General features: G+C 32.7%; 1 protein-coding gene across 3 annotated transcripts in view; it reads right to left on the bottom strand.

Annotated features, from left to right (window-relative positions):
- PIK3C2G (phosphatidylinositol-4-phosphate 3-kinase catalytic subunit type 2 gamma) overlaps positions 1 to 21,328 on the bottom strand; it is a 275,531-nt gene that overhangs the window by 144,662 nt on the left and 109,541 nt on the right. For all 3 annotated transcript variants that reach the window (XM_039882575.1, XM_039882574.1, XM_039882573.1), the window contains 2 exons: positions 14,027 to 14,120; positions 11,002 to 11,096 (listed from right to left, as the gene is read on the bottom strand). In XM_039882575.1, coding sequence (XP_039738509.1) covers positions 11,002 to 11,096; positions 14,027 to 14,120 — 189 coding nt within the window. The remainder of the gene's footprint in view (positions 1 to 11,001; positions 11,097 to 14,026; positions 14,121 to 21,328) is intronic.

The following is a 21,328-nucleotide window of genomic DNA, read 5'->3' on the forward strand; positions in this document are numbered from 1 at the left end:
TGTTCTGCTTCTGCTTTATCCTTTTGACTTTTAAATTTTGGCTTTACTGCTAAATATTCGCACTTTGCCTCTCTATTTGTTCTCATTCCCCTATGACATTATCTATTCTTATGGCTTTAGACCTCATCTTTGTGTTAATTCCCTCATTTTTATCTGTAATCCAGATATATTTCAGATTTTAATAGGTTCAAATTAATCTTGATATCTTTTTCCCACCTCTAGAAACATGCTCTCCTGAAAGTCTATTCTGTCAGTCATTCAGGTAACAACCTTGGTATCATCATTTAATTGTTTCTCTTATGCCCTTCATCCAACCCATCAGAAAATTCCATTGGTTTTATTTTCAAAAATAAATAGAGAATTCAACCATTTCTCACTCCAAGGTTCTTTGACTCCTTCTTAGACTGTACCCTAGTCTAAACCACTAGAATCTTCTATTTTGATTACTGCATTAGCCTCCTGTTTTTCTTGTTCCTGTCATTGCTCTTCTTTAGTCAATTTTCAGTGCAACGGTCTGTTAAAATATAACTCAAATCACATCTTTCATCTTCTTAGGATTCTATAACAACTTTCCACATCTCTTAGAATTAAGCCAATATTCTTATAATGACATAGAAATTTTTATATGACCTGTCCCCACCTTCACCGTTTTCTCCTCTGACCTCATTTCCTATTATTCTTCTCCTTGGTCAGGTTAATCCAGCCACACTGGCCTCATTGTGTTCCCTCTAATACCCCAAACCCAGACCTAAATGTTTTTGCATATATTTTTTCCTCTTCCTGATATCCTCTTCCTTTAGATATCTATGGAATTCATTTTTTTTTAAACTTAATTGAGGTCTTTTTTTTCAAACACTATCTTTTAATAAGGTCTTTCCTTCCTACTTGATCTTAAAATTACAAATTCCTGACCTCCGTACTCCTTATATCTTCAAGTATAACCTTCAAAGTGAAAACTGAATTAATGAATTACACTTCAAGAACAAATTATCTCAGTAATAAGGTTTATTATAAAAATTTTACACCAAATGAATAAATCATTCAAGGTTTAAAAATCTTGCTAAATATTGGACAAATCTAAGATAACCACCAATCATATTTTCTCCATTTCATGAGATGTTTCAGTGACTTCCTATCTTTTCTTAGATAGTCAATAATGCTTTCCTAGTGTGGTATTAGCAACACTTCACTGATTCATTCTCTTGCTCTTGTAAGAGGTTCTTTAAGTTCTTTGTCTTTTAAGTTTTCAACTTCTTGAGTAAGTACAATTTTGCATTTGTAGTTCACAATCATAACACTTTAAAATTACCAAAGGAAGAAAAAGTAATGATGAAAAATTCTACTCATATTTTTTTTTTTCTCAATTGTGCTAGCAGGCAGATGAGTGATGTGAGTACATAGATTTTGGCTGTTGAAATGTAAAAACATGTATCAACAGGCAATCTGAGAATGTTGTTAGATTTTTTTTTTGCCTGTTAAATTTCTCTGAAACTAAATGATTCACATATTCCCAATTTTTCTGATACTTAGAATGTTTCAAGATACTTTTTCAATAGGACTCTAAACTAGTTGTTTATATAGTGATTCTTCTGCTCCATCCATTTCAGATTCCAATATTAAAATTAAATTATAAATTTGAATTGAAATAAAATAAAGAACAATGGCAGGAGTGAGGAGTCACATGTCAAGAATCCAAGATCCGAATTCTATGTAATTATTAATTTGAGATATAACCTTGGGAACTGGAATTTTGAGGATACTTCCTATGCTTTCTAAATGATTCAAAAATATATATCCTTTAATGTGCTAAATATATATTAAATATATTGATATATATGATTTCAATTTATTTCAACAACTCTGTTAGGCATAATTATTTATCTTTTATAGATTATGAAAAAGATCAGAGAGATTAAGTAATTTTTCCAAGACATTACAGCTAATAGAAACCTGAGTTGGAATTTCTACCCAAGGATGTTTTCCTCCAAAAACTCTTCTCTTAGTGTTACATTATTCTGCCTTTTATTATTATTATTGTTTATTTTCATAATATTTAAGTGGGTTGAAAGGTCATAGTGGATAGGGTACAGGGTCAAATTTTGGCTCTTCTACTTAATAGCTTTGCATACTTAGTTTCCCTGAGTACTAATTTCTTTACCAGAAAAAATAAAGATAATAGAGTTGTTGTGAATTAGTAAAATAATATGAAAAAGTGACTAGCATAGTATCTAGCATTAACTACATTATGTCTACCACAGGCAGCACTGCCATGACAAGAAAGAGTATTGAAAACCGAGTTAGATGATTAGAATTATTTGTAATACTCTTCAATGCAGAGCTTACTAGACTTTATAAACCTTAGTATTCTGGTCTATATAGCAGAGAAAGGATAGCAAGATATTCCAGAAGATTATCTAAGTCACCATGTGACTACCAATTTAGTTCCTGAAGTTCCTTGATTTTGGTTAGTGGTTCTCTGGACACTTGGCACAACTATTTCAAAGAGTAAATAACTGTGAACAAATACATTCAATTTGGGCTTATAATCCAATCAAAGAGGATTTTAAAATTACTGAATGAAATGTTCAAAGTTAATTTGTTGAGACAATGGAGTTTAAAAATAGACTCTAGCATCTGTGGCAACTGCCTGAAATAGTAGGCTTTAAAAAAAACATTACTTAAATCACGTTTATTAAAATTTGCTTATATTTTCTATCCCTTTCACAAAAGAGCTATAAATTATCTATATAATAAGCATTCCATAAAAACTTGAGGAATAGAGAGATAAATAAGAGAATGGATGACTAACATAATACTCTTTTTCTTTCCTCAATATACTTCTTATGTACTTTTCTATCACTGTTGACTGAAGCCCACTGGACTCCTTGTTCAGCTGCCTCCCACAATATATAGTAATTAAAGCTTTGGATGAAATCTTATGAGATTTTCAGAGTCCTCAACCAATTTATTCAGCAGTCTATTGATCAATGGCCTCTCTAAAAGTTAGGGTAAATTTTATTTGGAAGAAAATAGTAGAAGTTTCATCATTTTAGTAAATTAATGACGTTTATAGCACTGTGGAAATATATGTACATAGTGCCCAGTTTAAGAAGGAAAATGACAGGTACATTAGGATTCCTTCCTTTAACAATTTCAGATGACTAAATTCAAGCAAGATACACCGAATTGTCTGACATTTTCAAGAGTGGTTGGTATATCAAACAGACTGTCAACTTGGAAGATGAGCACTATTTGTGCAAGCTGTTCAATCATCACTGGTCAAAAATGAATCATACATGCCAAAACAAGTACAAGAATTCTAAGTTATTAAACATGACAAATATTTGATCAAAATACCCAAGTATGGATTTTGTTGCAATAAAAGTAACACAGATGAATTTCTTTAGACAAAGAAAAATAAAGCAACTGTCTCTCCCTTGTAACTACAATAACTGCACACAAATGAAATAGAAAATTGAATTAGAAAAGTAACAAAAATTTTCATTCAACCTTTTCAATGAGTAATCTTTTGATGAGCAAATGTGGAAAGAAAAAAAGGGCCTGACTATAAAGAACTTAGCCACTAACTCATACAAAACAAAAAGAACTATAAATTCTCACAGCCCAGGAAAAAAAAAAAGGAGAACATAGGAGCCAGCAAACATCAGAAACTGTTCAGTAATTCCCCAATGCTCACAGAGAGTCTTAATATAGAAAATCATATTTTAAGAGATAGTAAGCCGCTGCTTGGCACGGTCTCCCTATAAAATACTTCTTGCCAAATCACTAGATATAGCCTTTCATTTTCAATCAGGATTTTAAGAAACAGCATAGTTAAGTCAGCATAAATCCCCACGCTGTGGATTCAGTCAGTGTTAACACCTGATACCTCTTCAAAAACTTTTATTCCATAACATCATATTTTTCTGTAAGTCATTTAATTCAGCTTCACCTAATTCCAGCAATCTAGAGGAGTCTATTTTTTAAAAAGAGCAGAAGTGATTATCAGAATGCCAATGATCAACTCTATACATTTAGTATAATAGGACTTCTTCTAGTTGCCTGCTGTTTTAAGTACAGTAATCAAGATGTTAAATTATAGGCAGTATAAATATATGTGCTATGATTATTTCTTAAATTTATTCAACTAATGTTTATTGAGTACCAATTATATGCACTATATGCACTGTTCTGTGTTAAGGATAGATGGTTAAGATAGGATTCACAGCCCAGAAAGGGAACATGGGGTTTTAGCTATACCTAATCTATTCTCCACTTCACACCTGAATGAAGAATGTGATTTTGTTCAGGTATGAAAACACTCAGGGAAGATGACCAGTTTAGAGATAAATTCTGAATATTCTAAACCAAATGGGTAAGTCAATTAATCTGAATGCCATTTGATCAGGTGATTGGTTTAGGATGACATGTGACCCAATTCTTGCAAATGATATATATGAAGTAAACTCTGATATGGGGTTTATAAGGAAAATTTTCTTCCTGGAGAAGGATTATCCTCTTTTATTTTGTTGCATGGTGTCATGTATGGTTGTGATGCCAACTGTGACAGTCTTCTTGTAGCCATGATGTAAACTGGACTAAGGACAAGTCAACACATTGAGGATGACAGAGTAGAAAGATACAAAGAAACTAGGTCATGACAAAATCAGTGATCTGCTGCAATAATAAACTCTGGAACCATTTTACTAAGAAATTTCTTGGTATATAAGGTAATTAATTTTTCATATTGTTTAAACCAGTTGAATCAGGATTTTCTGTTACTTGCAGCCCAAAATATGTTAGAGAGAAGGGAAATGGTGAAGTAAGCAAAAGTGCAATATGTTAAGAACTGTATTGATAGTTTGTAAGGGCTGAAGTCAGAGATATCTTCAAAGAGGATAAAATTTGAGCTGAGTCCTAAAGGACTCTTTAAAAGCAATGGGACAGCTGTATCTCAAGCAGAAGGGAATGCCATGTAGAAAATCATCAGGGCTAGAAGACCTCTGAAAGTTTGGATTGTCTTGAGAATAGAAAAGACTATGTTTGGATTTAGAAAGCCATACAAAATGGGAGTGAGAGGTAGGCAGAGTTGCTATTACAAAAATCTATTGCAAGATCATATTAAGGGACAATAGATTTTTATTTCATAATCTAATAATTCTAAATCCGGTCAGTAGGAAAGTGCTGACTGGAATTATGGAATTATGCTAACCAGCTGTGAGCTACCCAGGAACTAGAACCTACTTTATGAGTCAGGAATCAAGTTGTATTACATAAAGATTATTCCGACAGCAGTGTGGAGGATGTATGAGTTGGAGACAGGTAAAAATAAAAGTGAAAGAAACCAATTAGGAGATTGTTGAAATAGTCCAAGTAGGTGATACTGAATGAAGGCTTGAGCCAAGGTGCTAGATGTGAAAATAGGAAAAAGGGGAGAAATTCAAGATGTATTTATGGGAAACAATAATCATGTCTTAAGGGTTGATTGAATGAGGAAGGTTATTGGGTAAGAATAATGTTGCCCTTTGTATTGTACACCCGAAACTAACATATTAAAAAAGAATAATCCTTCCCAGATTTTCTGTGTTGGGTGTCCTGGCAGTGGCTATAAACAAGGACACTGTCTATAAAAAAGATTTGGGAATAGAGGGGGAAGGGATTATAGGAGCAGAGGGTAGGAATATGTAATTCAATCTTGGACTCTTGAGCTGAGATATCACCTACCAGAGCTACATAGATATCTTAATATTCAACCCACTAGGTAAAATAGTTACAAAATATACCCATAGGTTAAAACTCTTGGAAATATTTATAGAATTGTTGGACGAAAGACATTTTTAAAGGATGTCTGTCAAAATGATGATTTTTATTTAAGTGGTTAGGCAACAATCTTTTTTTGTTTCTTGAGACCAATTTTAGGTTTTGAAAAGAAAACCAATTAATATATGTAATGGTGAGACTTGTTTTTTTTCCCATGCCCTCTATCTCTTCCACTTGATGGTCAAATTTCTTGAGTCATCAGTGTTTTGTTTCTGTATTTAGATACACACCTGATTCCTGCACTCTCTTACAGTTATATGGGGCCTTGTTACTGATTTCTGCCCTATAAAATATTGGCAAAGGTGTTATGAACCCTCAGACCAGTTAGATTGGCTATCATCAAAAAGACAAAAGATAAATGCTAGCATGGATGTGGAGAAAAGGGAACCCTTGTGAACTATTGGTGGAATTGTAAATTTGTATAGCCACTATGGAAAACAGTGTAGAGGATCCTCAAAAATTAAAAACAGAACTACCATATGATCTGGCAATTTCACTTCTGAAAATGTACCTAAAGGAAATGAAAACACTATCTTGAAAAGATATCTGCATCCCTATGTTTATAACAGCATTACTTATAATAGCCAAATCATAGAAACAACCTAAGTGCCATCAATGAATGAATGAATAAGGAAGCTGTAATACACATATACACACACAGGGAATACTATTAAGCTATAAAAATTAAGAAGTCTTACCATTTGTGATAACATGGATGAAACTTGAAGGCATTGTGCCAAGTGAAATAAGTCAGAGAAAAACAAATATTGTATGATCTTAATTATATGTGGAATTAAACAAAATCAGAAAAAGAGATTAGACTTGTAGTTAGCAGAAATGGAGGGATGGAAGCAGCTGAATTGGAGGAAGGAGGTCAACAGGTACAAACTCCCAGTTACAATATAAGCAAGCACTAGGAATGTAATGTACAATATGATGACTATAGTTAAAACTACCATGTAACATATAGGAAAGTTGTTAAGAGAGCAAATTGTAAGAGATCTCATCACAAGAGATCTTGTATCTATACGAGATGATAGATGTTAGGTTAACCTATTGTGGTAATCATTTCACAATATGTGTAAATCAAACTATCCTGCTGTATGCCTTAAACTTATATAGTGATATAACGTATGTCAGTTATTTATAAATAAAACTGGGAGGAAAAAAAAGGCAAAGAAAAAAGGTGGCACCTAAAAATGATATGATGCTCTGACTCATCCTTTCTCCTTCCCTCCCTCTCTCTCTCTGCATCCCTCCCTCCCTCCATCCCCTTCCCTCCTCCTTTTCTCTCTCTCTCTGTCTCTCTGTCTCTCTGTCTCTGTCTCTGTTCTCTTGCTCCTCTCTCTCTCTGTCTCTCTCTCTCTGTCTCTCTCTCAAATGTGAGTTCAGGGAATACAGGTGAAAACTCCAAATTCAGGAGATGACTGAACCATAAGATGGAAACCTGACAAGTATCATCGATGTACTGGTATGTTCCAATTTTCCTTTGCCAATTTAGATCTTCCTCCTGCTGTTCAGATATTTATATCCAATTGCTTGTTGGGTATTTTCACTTAGAAGAAAACTAAAGATTGATTTTGCTTACATTTTATTATTGCCAAGTTCTGGTCTGGACTATAGGAATTTATTTTCTAACTCATTTAACTTGATGAAGTGGGCTGACTTGAATTTCAGTAGCATATTGCTAGTTGCTTAATTAGTGTTTCTGAGAAAACTGAGTCTTGGTTTTAATAATGTTTATTAAAAATAAGTGAAAACTAATTCTACTAAGTAAATTACTCAGTAATTGTATTCTTATCAGTAATGGTCTAAAAGTAAAACTAAGAGCAAATACAGTGTTTTACGTATGAATTAGGAACTATAAAAGAAAGATTCTGGGAAAAATCTACTACTTCCTTCAAAACTCCTTCAAGTATACATTTTTGGGGAGCTTATTGCACATACTTATTAATTAATATGATAATTGACAGCATTTGTGGGTCGCCCCAATACCTAATGGCAAAAATTTTGAGCTATTAAAGATCTCAATTTGGGCTATTTTTTTTTTTTTCAGTTTTGCCTTCAAGTTAAGAAAAAGCCACCTTTTCAGTACTTGAATGAGTTCGTAATTATTGATAGAAAAAAACATTTTATGAATTTGAGTTGTATTTTTTAAAAGTAGATGTTGACTTAGAGAGAGATCTGAATTAGACATGATATGTCATGGGAAAAGATTTTAATCTGAAGTCTTTAACCAACTAGATAACTGTCATTGGATAAATCATTTAACTTATTAAAATCCCTTTTTTGGGGGAAAAATATTAAGTAGATGATTTCTAAGGTTCCATTTGATTCCCCGATCCTGTAACTCAAGGAATATATGTTCATATATTCATTTTGGAAGTCAAATTCAAATATTATTAGAAGACAAAAGCGATTTTTCAACAGAATCCCTTTTTGTTGACCATATTTTTTGTTGGCTAGAGCAAAGCTGTAGTCTGATTGAGAAACAATGAAAAATAAGCAATATAATGCCATTTTTCAAGGCCTTACTCCAAATCTTTAGCATAAACTAGAACAGAGAGGACTGATAATATTATAGGGAAATCTGATTACTATCTAAGGAAGTGGTGATGTAAATGCATGTGGCTTTTATAATGAAAAATTACTAGAGTGGATTAGAAAGTCAGTTCCCAAAGGCCAGATATGGTTTACATTTCAACATTAGAGGTCAGTACATATATACGAAATGTTCATTTTTATAACTCTTCACTTTTTTTTTAAACAAAATAGAAGAATTTGAAGGGAAAATGGTTTAAACTAGAAATACATTTAAGCTGGAGCTCTATTCCTGGTTTTTGCATGGATTTGTGGTGGAACTGTGTATCAGATTCTATTTTCCTGTATATTTAATAGCAGTAATAGATTTAAATGATATTAGAAAGTTAATTTAAAAATTGTATTCTGTTTTTAAAAATCCTTTTATTAAAAGAACTTTATAAAACCTCAACCACATAAAGTAGAAATAAAAGACAAAAACAACTGGCCCCTTATTATGCCTTAACTAGAAAACTGTGCTAAGAGATTTTAGAGATCATTATGTAAAATGCAATTTTTCTTGTATTTCTTACAAATATCCAACCCTTTTTTTCAGGTTGATTGGGTAGAGAACAGCTATTGATAGTTGAGCGAATTGCTTATTGTAGGGATTTTGTCTGGCATATACTGAGAACAGCAGGAGGAAAGATGATTATAACAGATCAATATGAAATGACAACAAGACATATCTTTCTCTTACAAAAAAGTGAAGCGAAAATTTATTATTTATTGCATTGTAAAGGTGAAAAGGTGAATTAGTAGCAATATAATGATTCTAGAAGGTAAAGAATTGAGACTTTAAAGCCTCTTATTGATTCTGTATCATGTGTGCTCTATTACACTGCGATAACTCCCTAATCTACAGCTCTTTACTCTTTCTTCAGGGAATGTTTCAGACATCAAAGCAGAGAGGGCATTTACCTCCTTTGTGCATTCATTTGTGCATTCATTTGTATGCCTAACTCTGACAGAATGGGAGCACACATTTAGACTTTTTTATTTACTTGATGGCCAGCCTTGCCTTTCTGATTAGAAGTTGTATTTGGAACAAGTTATAGGCAAAACTGTAAAATGGACAGAATTTCTTGTCTGTTCCCTTTGTTTACTCTGTCCTTGCCATGTAGCCAGTGGGTTCTTTCCTGCTGCCTGGATGCTAATGTGTGGTTAGCCTGTGAGCTTATTTAGGCAAGGACCATTCTGTTTTATTCTTAATAGTTCAAGAGTGTCTAGCATTTCAATGTTAGTCACATAAATAAACAGATGATAAACTAATTCATTATAAGCATTATGTCCTAAATATATATATTTTTTCATATGAGAAAAGAACTTCTGGGCAGGAAAAAGAAGTCACTCACTAATGAGAAAAGTTCAGGCACCAAGGGAGATATATTTAAGAGAGGAGCTGAGAGGGATATGTGTAGCCTCAAATCGCATATTACAAAATTCCACATTATTTTGCTTTATTTAGAGTTTGATAAGTTGTCCCAAAATTCTAGATAAAAAAAAGTTTAGGGTAGATTGTTTAGAAAATGAATGAGCAGATTGTATCATCTCAATTTTATGTGTAGCATATTAAAACTTATAGAATATGTTCCTTTAATACTGTGTGCCACCTTGGAAAGGCCTTCTGCTATAAGACAGACTTAATTCACTCTGTGATTTTTGCAACTAGTCCACCAGTAACTGCTGCATGAGCTTGTTCTTCAGGCCCTTATTTCTATCTCAGGTTAGTCCCTGACTTTGTTTGCATTTTCTCTCCAATACAGTTTTGACTTCATTAGTGATATCCATCGCCTAGTATCTGATTGGGCCAATCTCCAGAATTTGCTCTAGCCTTGCCAGTTCTGGTTTGGCATCAAGGAATATTGACTGCTCAAGCAGCCCCCTTCTACCTGTTTCTGTCACAAGTCTGCATGTACACAAATTGGCCCAGGCAACATAATCCTATGATTCATTCAATAGCTAATTTATTCAATCATTAAATTTTCACTATGAAATTGAATCTACAGATTTAGTAATGAAAGAAAGGTAGGAAGAACAGCATCCAAAGACCATTATGTTTGAGAGGATCAAGAGTAGATAATGATGAAAGAAATTCTGGTATCTCTAAAATAAGTCTATTTCTCTAATAATAATATTCCAAATTTATGATTAGGGAAAAGTTTAGTGTCCTAGGAACTTTCGACATAAAGAGTATATGCTAACCTTTAGATTCCACTATTTATAACTAAATTTGTACAGAAATTACTTTTAAAACACACAATTTTCTAAAATATCCATAATCTTATAACTAGATTATAAATTAAAATCTTCTAGTAGCAGATATGATCACAAATAACCTTTGTGATTTAAAGCTGTAGAAAAGGTATCATCCAGATTAAAAATTCGTATTGGATTTAAATAGCAGCAACAGTACAAAAGGAAGATTTTGAAGATGACAGTTAAATTACACACATAAATAAAAATAACCTTGACAAAGACTCAAATTTTAAGTGGAGGTTTATATCAATTACAAAGTAAAGAAATTTTCTTTTAAATCTGCCTCACAGTTAGAAGTTGACAATAAAAAAAGACATCGTGTTTTATCCTAGTTAACCTTACCAGTAAAGACGGTGGGCAATCTGGATGCTTTGCAATGAGCGGTGTAACAGGAGTTGCACCAGAGGACTTTCAAGGTTCCATTCAAACTTGACAGCCTGAAGTAAGAGATATAATTACTTCACAAGTTCTCAGTAACAGAATCACGGCAGAATACAGAGGGACTTAAGAGGCTTGAAAAAAGACCAAGGAAAAACAACAAATATTTTAACAAAAGGTAATAATATATTTAGATAACTTTATTAGTTGGTATTTAACTAATAATGGCATACATGGATCACACAATTTAGATTTGTGCAGTCTTGTTTCCTTTCCTTATTTATGCTTTAGTATCACAGGATAATAAAAAAAGAGTAGGTGCTTAATAAAAAAAGAACAGGTGGTTGTAGAGTTATACCACACCTAAGAAGAGAGTACTAGCACAAAAATATAGTATCACGAACAATGTCCTAGGTATAAGAATGGCATGATTAATCAATACCTATTTCTACTCTTTTGGAGATGAAGTTTATGCACACCCAAAACTTTAACTGATATATCAGTATTAACCTGAAGACAGTGATAACAGCTCCTGATATCCTTAGAGACTTAATTCAGATCCCCACCTGCACTCTGCAGAGGCTTCACCATCAGCAGTCAGTACCTGTGCCCCTACCATCATCCCAGGAATATGAATCCATTTTAAAATAAAAACCAGGTTCTCGTCATAAAAATGCTCATTCCTGCTTGAGAGGGAAAACTTCTATTCTTAGTTGTTCAGTAAGCCATTTAAGTTTTACGTGCACACACTCACATACACACACTCAGAGTTTAAGCTATCTTTGTACTACAGTACACACAGCAGAAAAAAGTGGATACATCATTCATTCACATACACACCTAAAGAAATGCCTCAATATATAACCATCCTCAAGGATGGGAAAGTTTATGAATTCCTAAGGTGTGACAGTGCTAAAGATGATTTCAGAAAATTTGCATAAATTCTTGTAGCTGTCTGAATGTACGAAGACTGTGATATATGTTATCTTAAACTGTAGTTATGGCCTTCTTTCACTTGCTAATACTGGCCTGAGTACGTCATGGGTTGTGTTTATACCCTCATAGTGAGCATATCCTATGAGCATATGAGCAGGAGGAATGTCTCAGAATTTACTTCCATGCTTCTGTTTTTAGCTTTATCCTTAGATTTCCCCATTATATCTTCTTGAACCCAGTGATTACACATTGATCTTGAATTGCCTTCCTTGCTTCCAAATTCCCTACATCATTTTCTCTACTGATACAATTTTCCCCTAAATCCTACCTCACCACCTAGGATATAGGCAATTTTTCGGGTGCACATTGCATAATTATCAACTCTGTTCTTAGAAACTACCTGCATGGTTATGACCTCTGGCTTGCAGTAACTTCTGGGTCTGTGTCTTAAAATTGATTCCTAGCTATGAACCATAGCTTCTGTTTTTATTATGGCCATAGAGTCCTTTTTTATTGCTTTAATATAGCCTGCATACTTCTGACAAGATCACACATAACAAAATAACATGCTTCCAGAAAATAATCAACAGGGCAGGATTTTTTTATGTCTTGAAAAGTTTTAATATCAGGTAGAGCTTGGAAGTTTCAGGGAAAACTCCACAACAAAAGTTCTAAAAATTCTTCCCAGTTTTTATTTATTGTATAGTCACATTATGCATTCTTTCCAACTCAAAACATTTTACAGTATTTATTTTTAATTAGAGGGTAGTTGCAACTTTACCTAACTTTACCTCTGTGTATTTGCTATGTTGAATTCTGTGCACAGCTTGTCTTAAAAGACTGGATCTCTAGGTGTATGACTCTCAGTGATATTCCTAGTGTCAAGTGTGTTGATTCATATTGGGGCTTTCAAATGTGTTTAATCTTTATAAACTTTTGTAGAAGCCTACTTTTTTGAGTTGTATTAGATATACCATGCTGCCCATACTGAGGAGCTGTAAGATGAATAGTATTGCTATAGGTTGGATTAATCTTTATTTTCACTACATTATCCTGGCAAATCTAGGTAAGTAACAGCTATAAGGATTAATATAAGTAGCTGTAGGGCACAGCTATTTCAAAACCAGCTTACTAGGAAGCCTTCAGAAAAGTGCATATTGTTTGCAAAATAACATGATATTCCACTCTAACAATAGAGGTTTTCCCCATTAGTCTCAGAGTTTTTTATCTTAGATATTCAAAAACTGAGGCACCTGACATTTAAAATAGCATATAACTAATACCTGACTTTTGAGACAAGAAAACACCTGAGTTAAATAAATTTTTTAAAAAGCCAAAAAACATAAAGGCCATTATTTTAGACCAATTTAGCACTCAGTATATAGTCAACTTGGCAAAAAGAAATATCATTTGTAGTTTGGATTTTCATTCCTTTACATGTTTTTTTGTAAAACATTAATTGTTTATATTTCAAAATATTCAGACTAAATCAGTTTTCTTCATATTGCTAGATAAATTCATATTGTTTTCAAAAATTACTCCAACATCGTGATATTTGATATCACTAAAATGTATTATCTGGTGAAAGAATTTGGGCACTATCTTATGAAACTACTTTTATAAGATTTATATTCAGTATTACAATACTCTAAGGGAAAGGCAAGAAACATAAATTATGAGGAGTTGCCAACAAAAGACTATTTTCTGCATAACATTTATCTGGTTAATTTTTTTATCATTTTACATTTTCAGGTAAAAAAGATTTCATCACAAGCATTCCTATTTTTTTTTCCAGTTCTAATTAATAAGTAAAGTTTTTTTTTTTTTTTTTTAATTTCCTTTTTGGCTTTTATATACCTTTTTTTGTAACTGTACCAATTTTGGCTAGAGAATGTCTGCATTACCCGTGTTGACATATGAGCTATAATTTAGCCCCTTGGCTGGCCAAATTGCAATATCACTTTAAGCAATCTATTGTTGATTCACTGGGAACTTTCTAAAGAGAATTATTAGCTAAAATCCTGGAATCCTTTAGCAACTCTGCTGTTCTTACCTGAACCAGCTGTGGGAGATATTCCAGTAGTTCATCATTCAGGAGGTTGTCTAATTGTTGAACTGCCACTTTACGAATCTCTTGATCTGGAAAACTAATATGAAGTAGATATATCTATTAAATTGATAATGATATGACATAATGCATGATAAATGTCAAGATAACAGAGAATGAGTTCTAACCTCAGTGCATAAAATAAAATAATAATCCTACAATTAATTAAGATGATCACTGGCACCAAATAATAATTGTGTTTCCATATTCTATATTCTCATGTAGATTGCAGTTGAAAGTCCTTTTAACTAGGTTTTTGAAATGGGTTTAAGTCAGATCTCTGCCAGCTTTCTTGTCTATAAAATGTAAATTATAGAATATCTCACATATTTTCTAAAATAGTATGAAAATTTTTGCTTATAATTTAGCCATGCATTTATGAAGTAAATTTTCACCAAATGGAGGCCTGATGATTTATATGATTAACTTTGGGATAGAATATGTTTAAATGAGTTTTGGCCAGATCATAATGAAAATCAGAAATCTAAAGTATCTTATAATAAATAAACAAAAATAATTTAATTTTTTACTAGGCTATATTTTACTAGAGTATAAATTCTTGAGAAAAACTGTGCCTTATTCATTTTTGGATTGCATATGCCTGTTGTTAAGATTTAGCACCCATTAGACACAATAAATGTTTGTTGCTGAACTAAATTTATGGAGGTATTTAGCATTTGAAACCCTATTCCAAAGGCAGTTTATGGGCATCTCAGGTTGACATCATCTTGCTCCATCAGAAGAATTAGATTCATTTATGTCCAAACTCCTGGAAGTGCCTAGAGATAACTTTTGGCACCACACTGTTTTGATAGGATTTTGATATATTGCTTTGATATGATTAAATATATAACTAGGGCTCTGGTTAGAACAGCTAATTTTAAATAAATAAATTTTCATTAAAAATTAATATGCATAATTTAAAACTTGAAGGACTGCTTACAGCAACTCTGAAAAACAGAGAAATGAATAAACAAATAAACAAAACTCCAAAATTATTTTTTATGGGAACTAACTGAATGCTTTTCTTGCAGTCAGGTGAGTTCTGAAAACTGGCTCCCAATAGTATGGAGGTCAGAAAGCTTTTAAGTCTTTAATATTCAGTCTCTTTTCAGCATATCAGGTTACTGAAGGGTGAAATGAATACTATGCAGCTACAGTGTAAAGGAAAAAATGGTATTAATATCTCTCAACTCTACCTGATGGCAGTTTGAAATGTAATGCTTAAACAGGTTACATATTTTTTTCTTCATTTAAACTGAACATTTTAATTGCAACAAGAATTTCACTTCCAAGGGTAGTCACTCAAACTCTTATTTCTGATCTGCAAATACTTTTCCAATAATTTTCTCTTTTTGAACACTCTAGTAATGATATCTAGTAAGAACTATAGTCCAGACACATCTCATGAAGTACCACGAAGGTCGGAAGATCTAGCACTGCATCAAACAGATGGAAAGCAGAAAAGGTGCAATAAAAATGCAAAACTAGAAGGTCAGCTTGCTTTAGCACACTGACTTTATTTTCTCTTAACTAAATGTGATCAACTCTAATTTATTGCTCTCAATTACTAAACCATTTGTCTGAAGCTTGCAGACATCAAGGTCAGTTTGAGGACAGTCTGAAGTCTTTAAGAGAATAGTTACTTGGCACATTTTGTTACCTAAGTGATGACTTAAGTCAGATACTGGACACCTATGCTTTCTTGTGTACCTATTTTGTCTTATTGTTATGAATGACAACAAAGAAAGAAAAACAGAAAACAAACATCATAATAAAACAAAACTCTTTGGCGAATACTATAACATTAATTATGTATTTATTTCCAAATACTAAAATGTAAATTCCATTAAAGCAGAAAATTTTTGCCTGTTTTGTTCATTGTTATGTACCCAGTGCCTCCAGATCGGTGGGCACATTTTACATATTTGTTGAAGAATGTCCAAATTGAATTCTATTTCCACCTAAAACATCTCTACTGCCTGACTTTTATTTTGTAGTCTGTGTTATCATCTTTCTGCAATCAGGTAGGTCTAAAATTTTGAGTTATATCTTCCCCCTCTTTTATCCTTGTCATTACAGTTCCCCCTCTCCCATCTGGAAAATTCTGTTCATCCTTAAGTCAAAGCTCAAGCATCAATATACCCATGAAGATGTTCTAGCCACTTAGTAGTCCTTGTACAGTTTATCACATCCTTCTCTATGGGACTCTACTTTGTACACGGTTGAGGGCAGGCTCATTCATTTATGAGTCCTTAGTGCAAGCACAGAACTTTTAATAGTCTCTTATCCTTATAATGAATTAGTTGCCAAATTCTGTTGACATTTCTATTCTAATGGCTCTAGCATCATGCCTGTTTTCAATTTCTTCTGCAACTGTCTAGTCCAGGTCATATATATCTCATGCTGGTACAAACATTTTTCATGGTAGTACCTTATAAAATTTCCTAAATTATTTGTAAGTTCATTTCTCATAAAACATCGAATGGTTTTCTATTTCCAATGGACCTCTTTTAGGCCTACCTGGATCTTCCAGGTCAGCTGAACACTTCAGATTTTTCTACTACTGTAATACTGAATAAAATGCTCTGGCTCATTTGGTATTTTATCACTCTGAAAATGCCATGTGCATTCTCACCTTTGTGAGCACTGTAACCTCCACTTGGAACACCCTCCTCTGTCTTAAAGTTCTAGTCCTCCTTCAAAATGGGGAACAAATACTCTTAAGGTAGCTATCCCAATTTTTAGTAATCACTCTCTGAACTCCAAAGGCATTGACTCTTCCGGTCAATTAGGATTTGTTACTGTGCATTAGGATTTATCTTTTTATATATGTGTCATTTTTCCTCTACTACTAATGACTAAATCAACTGAAGATAAGGACCATTCCATCTTCTTTTTTTAATTCCTGAGATTTAGTACCATGCCCCATACATGTTATATGATTAATAAAAATGCATTGACTATGATGATAATAATAAAGAAATCATGTTATGAAGCCCATTAAATTTTTTTTGCTGTGCTCTGAGATAATTTACATAGGTAGCATAGGTTTAATTCCATAAATACCACTCATATAAATTTCAGATTTTTTTCCCCTCAGTGAAAATGGTAAGAGAAAAACAAATCTGAAGGCAATGGAAAAGAAGAATGTATTTTTTTCAGACTCCTTCAGGAACAGGAAAACAAAAAAAACTCTTAATATCTGTATAGTAGAATTCAAAAGAGTAATGATCTATTTGTTTTAATACGTGCAAACGCTGGAAAGAATGTTTTTGCACCCTAATAAAAAGGGATGCCTCTTTTATTCACTACTGTCGCTTGAAGTTCAGAAAGAAATTGGAAGAGAAATTGCTAAGAAACTAAGCACATGACATCCTGAGATGTGACTAAGGCCTAACAACATTAAAGCACATCTAAATATAACTTGCATTTGACTATTTTAGGAAGAGTTGGACACATTAAAAGAGATGCTGGCAGTGGTGGAGTTCCTGGGAAATGGGCTTTTTCATACATTGCTAGCAATATATAGCAACATGAATTTTAAAAATCTTTAAAATGTGTTTATTCTTTGTATAACAATTTGGCTTTCGGGAATTTATCCTAAGAAAATAATCAAGATGTGTGTGAGGATATATGTATGTAAGTAAAACTGGCAATGATAGAAATGTCTAAAAATAAAAAGTTAATTATGCAATGACCATGTGACAGAACATATGCAATCATTAAAAACGTTAAATGAATATTTAATGATATAAAAACATTATGAAAAATTTATGCAGTATAACACCATTAAAATATGTGTATATTTCTTCACAGGCTTTAAAATAAAATGTGAAAGATCAAAATATTAATACCAAATATCTGAATAGAAGTTTCATAGATGACTATAGTTTTCTTTTTTAACCTTAGTTTTTAAAGTTTTCAAACTTTTTATGAAAGTTTATTCACTACCAAAAGATAATTAAAAAATGCCATTCGACTAATTATGAAAATATATTAATTAGAAATTTATTACCACTAAATAAAAAGCTCCAAAGCGTATGTCCTTTTGCACATAGTTGTGTAAAAGAATAAGAATCACATTTTTAAGTTGACTTAGAATATTCTTTTAACATGCTAGGCTCAAATAGGGATCTCTGCCTCTGGAGAACTTATGCTTAATACCTTTTCAGGGCCCTGAACTCAGCCATAGATCAGTGGACAAATATGTTCCACAAATCCTGACATCTCTTCCCTGTGATGTTGTCTGAATCTATTTAAACATTCTTTTGGGATATAGCTGTTGGCATTTCACGCTCAGTAACTTGTTCCTCAATGAGGTGAGGGCTCCCCATATTAGTTCTCTGACTGCAATGTGATATTTACAGACTGAAATGTCATATGTAATGGAGGCACTGCAACCTATATTGAATTTTCCATAAGCCAGGTAATTGTACTTTCCAATGACCTGATTTACTTGAAAAATACATATAATTCCTGCCTATAAATCAGGAGCCAGTCTTTGTGATTCACCTAACCTTGTTACTGTAATTACTCTAGGCCTGGGCATTGTACCTTAAGTCTGAGGAAGAAAAAAAAGTATTGTTAGAAGATTCATAAGGCTGATATTAACTAGGTCTTCACTTATTTACATTTATAAAAAAAATTTCCTTATAGTCAATCAGATAGTAGATTATTTACAGTGTAATAAATGGAGATTTATCTGGTTTGATAAATTAAAATAATACAAAGTCAGTAAAATTCCATTACTTGTTGGAGAGAAGAGTATGTAAGGTGAAAGAAATTTTTATTTATTATGAAAATGATTTTTAATTAGGCTTAAAAAGAGTCCAAGTGAAATAATCAGTTCTTTAAAGTTATTCATTATTTTTAAATGTTCATTTAAGAAATTTTACGTTACCTAGTTTAGTTTTTTATGCATGTCTGAATAGGGGTGCAAGAAACAATCGTGGTCAAAATGAAAACATCAGAATGGCTTACTATTCAGTTTTATATGAGTTTTGTGGGCAGTGATTCTATATATTCAGGATTTAGTTGCCTGAAAATTGAGCTAACAATTGAGTCTTTGGGATCTGTAAAAGGACATGATATCAAAACTAACTTAATATAACTCTGTACAATGATCATTAAGGAATTACTTAAAAATTGAACAAGATCCATTGTCTAATGAGAATATTGAGACACAAGGAAAAAGTATTCCTTGAAGATTAGGATTGTAAAAGCTGATAAAAGCACTCTAAGTCATGTAACTAAAAAACTCAAAAGCTGAAAAAATTAAGTAAAATTAAAGCAATTTCAAGATAAACATTTTCAAAAGAATTTCAGTGGGATATCAGCTCTATATTTTGTCAACAATTTAGAGTAAACACAAAGGTTAGGGCCAAATGGAAGATTAAGTTGGGATGGTAACACTTACCTGGGCAGAAAAGGAAGAGTATTAAATTTTTAGTTTAACTCATTGGCTCAAGTTGGAGATAGAAACTGACAAACGGTTAGGGTTTGCTGTACAACAGAGATTCTCCTATTTTTGGTCTCAGGAGACCCTTTTACACTTAAAGATTATGGAAGGTTCCAAAAAATTTTTACTATGTAGGTTATATCTATTAATAATTACCATGTTAGAAACAAAGCCAAGACATTTAAGCAATAGTTATCGATTTATTTTAAATTACATTAACAAACTTATTACATGTTAACATAAACAATATATTTCTATGAAAAAAATCTGTATTTTCAACAACAAAAAAGTACTCAGTGAAAAGAGTACTCAGTGAAAAGAGTACTCAGTGAAAAGAGTGATGTTATTTTACATTTTTGCCAATCTCTTCAATATCTAGCTTAATAGAAGACAGCTGGATTCTCCTATCTATTTCTGCTTTAAATCTGCTGCAATATCACAAACTGTATAGCCTCTGGAAAACTCCACTCTATATTCATGAGTGAATGAGTGTGACAAAGGCAAACGACATCTTAGAATTATTATGGAAATAATTTTGACTTTGCGACACCACTGCAAGTATATTGGGGACTGCAGACTTTACTTTGAGACCTTCTGGTTTACAACATTGTTCTGGCATGTGTAATTGTTGGGTCATCAATTAAGGAATAAGCACCTGTGACCTATTACTAAGATAGTAGTACATCAATCTATATCTTCTCTGAGCGACAAATTGGCTTTCAAGTCATCTGGCATTCAGATTTGGGAATTGTCATTCCTCTTCTCTTCCTTTAAACATTTACAATTCCTCTCATTTCAGAGGGCAATAGAAATATCGAAAGAACTCAGGCAAGCTTCAACAGGGCCATTGGAGTTGTGAAGTGAAGTGAAATTTCAACAGAAAAATATATCTCTCAACTTCTTCCATTTGACTTGTTATTTTGTAATTTGTAATCTTTTCTTATTTTTCCCCCATATCACAGTTTTTTTTTCTTTTTTAATTCTTTTTTCTAGTTTGAAAAATGATATAGGGTCAATATCTTACTCAAATAACTTTTGAGATGATGGGTGGAAGCCAAATGCAATGTAACAAGTATTGACCTTTAAAAAAAAGCAACTTTGAGTAAACTGAAAAGCAAAGCAATCTGGGATTAAATATAAGTGTAACAGAAATGTCAGACTTCAGAATACATAGTAAGAATTCATGCAGACTGCCATTTGGCTATTCACAGTTAAAAGCCCCAATGTCAGGTTAAAATTAGAAAACTACCAGAAGTGCAGAACTATTTCTCCAACAGGCCTTGAGTCTGATGATACACTCTGCATCGGCTTGGAAGAAAAATGTCAATATGAATATCTTTGCTATTTTTCTAGTACTAAAAATGATCTCTTGTGACACAATTTTTTTCTAGAAAAAGTGATGAATAAGAGTTTTTTTTAGGATACTTGTAAACCTCTGTCTACTGAATAATTCATGTTCCTTCAAGGATTTTCACATGATTACAGAATATTAGAACTCAAGGAAATCTGGAGATCTGGCTCAATCTAATTATACAAATGAAGAAACCGAAACTCAGTTTGCCCAAGGCCATTTGTTGGTGGCACGAAAATTAGAATCCAAATATTCAGAATACTAGCCAATAGGCTTTCTACACAAGGCCTTTTGATCTTCTAACTAGATATTTTCCTGTATGCTTAAAATCCACAAGACTAGCTGGAGTGTATTATTATTTATTTTACTGTATTCTAAGTGGTTTGATAGAGACACATCAGAGTGATCAGTATAATTTGCCAACTTGGCCCAGGGA

Source organism: Pteropus medius, unplaced genomic scaffold, assembly GCF_902729225.1.
Source record: "Pteropus medius unplaced genomic scaffold, Ma_sr-lr_union100, whole genome shotgun sequence".
Lineage (NCBI taxonomy): Eukaryota > Metazoa > Chordata > Mammalia > Chiroptera > Pteropodidae > Pteropus > Pteropus medius.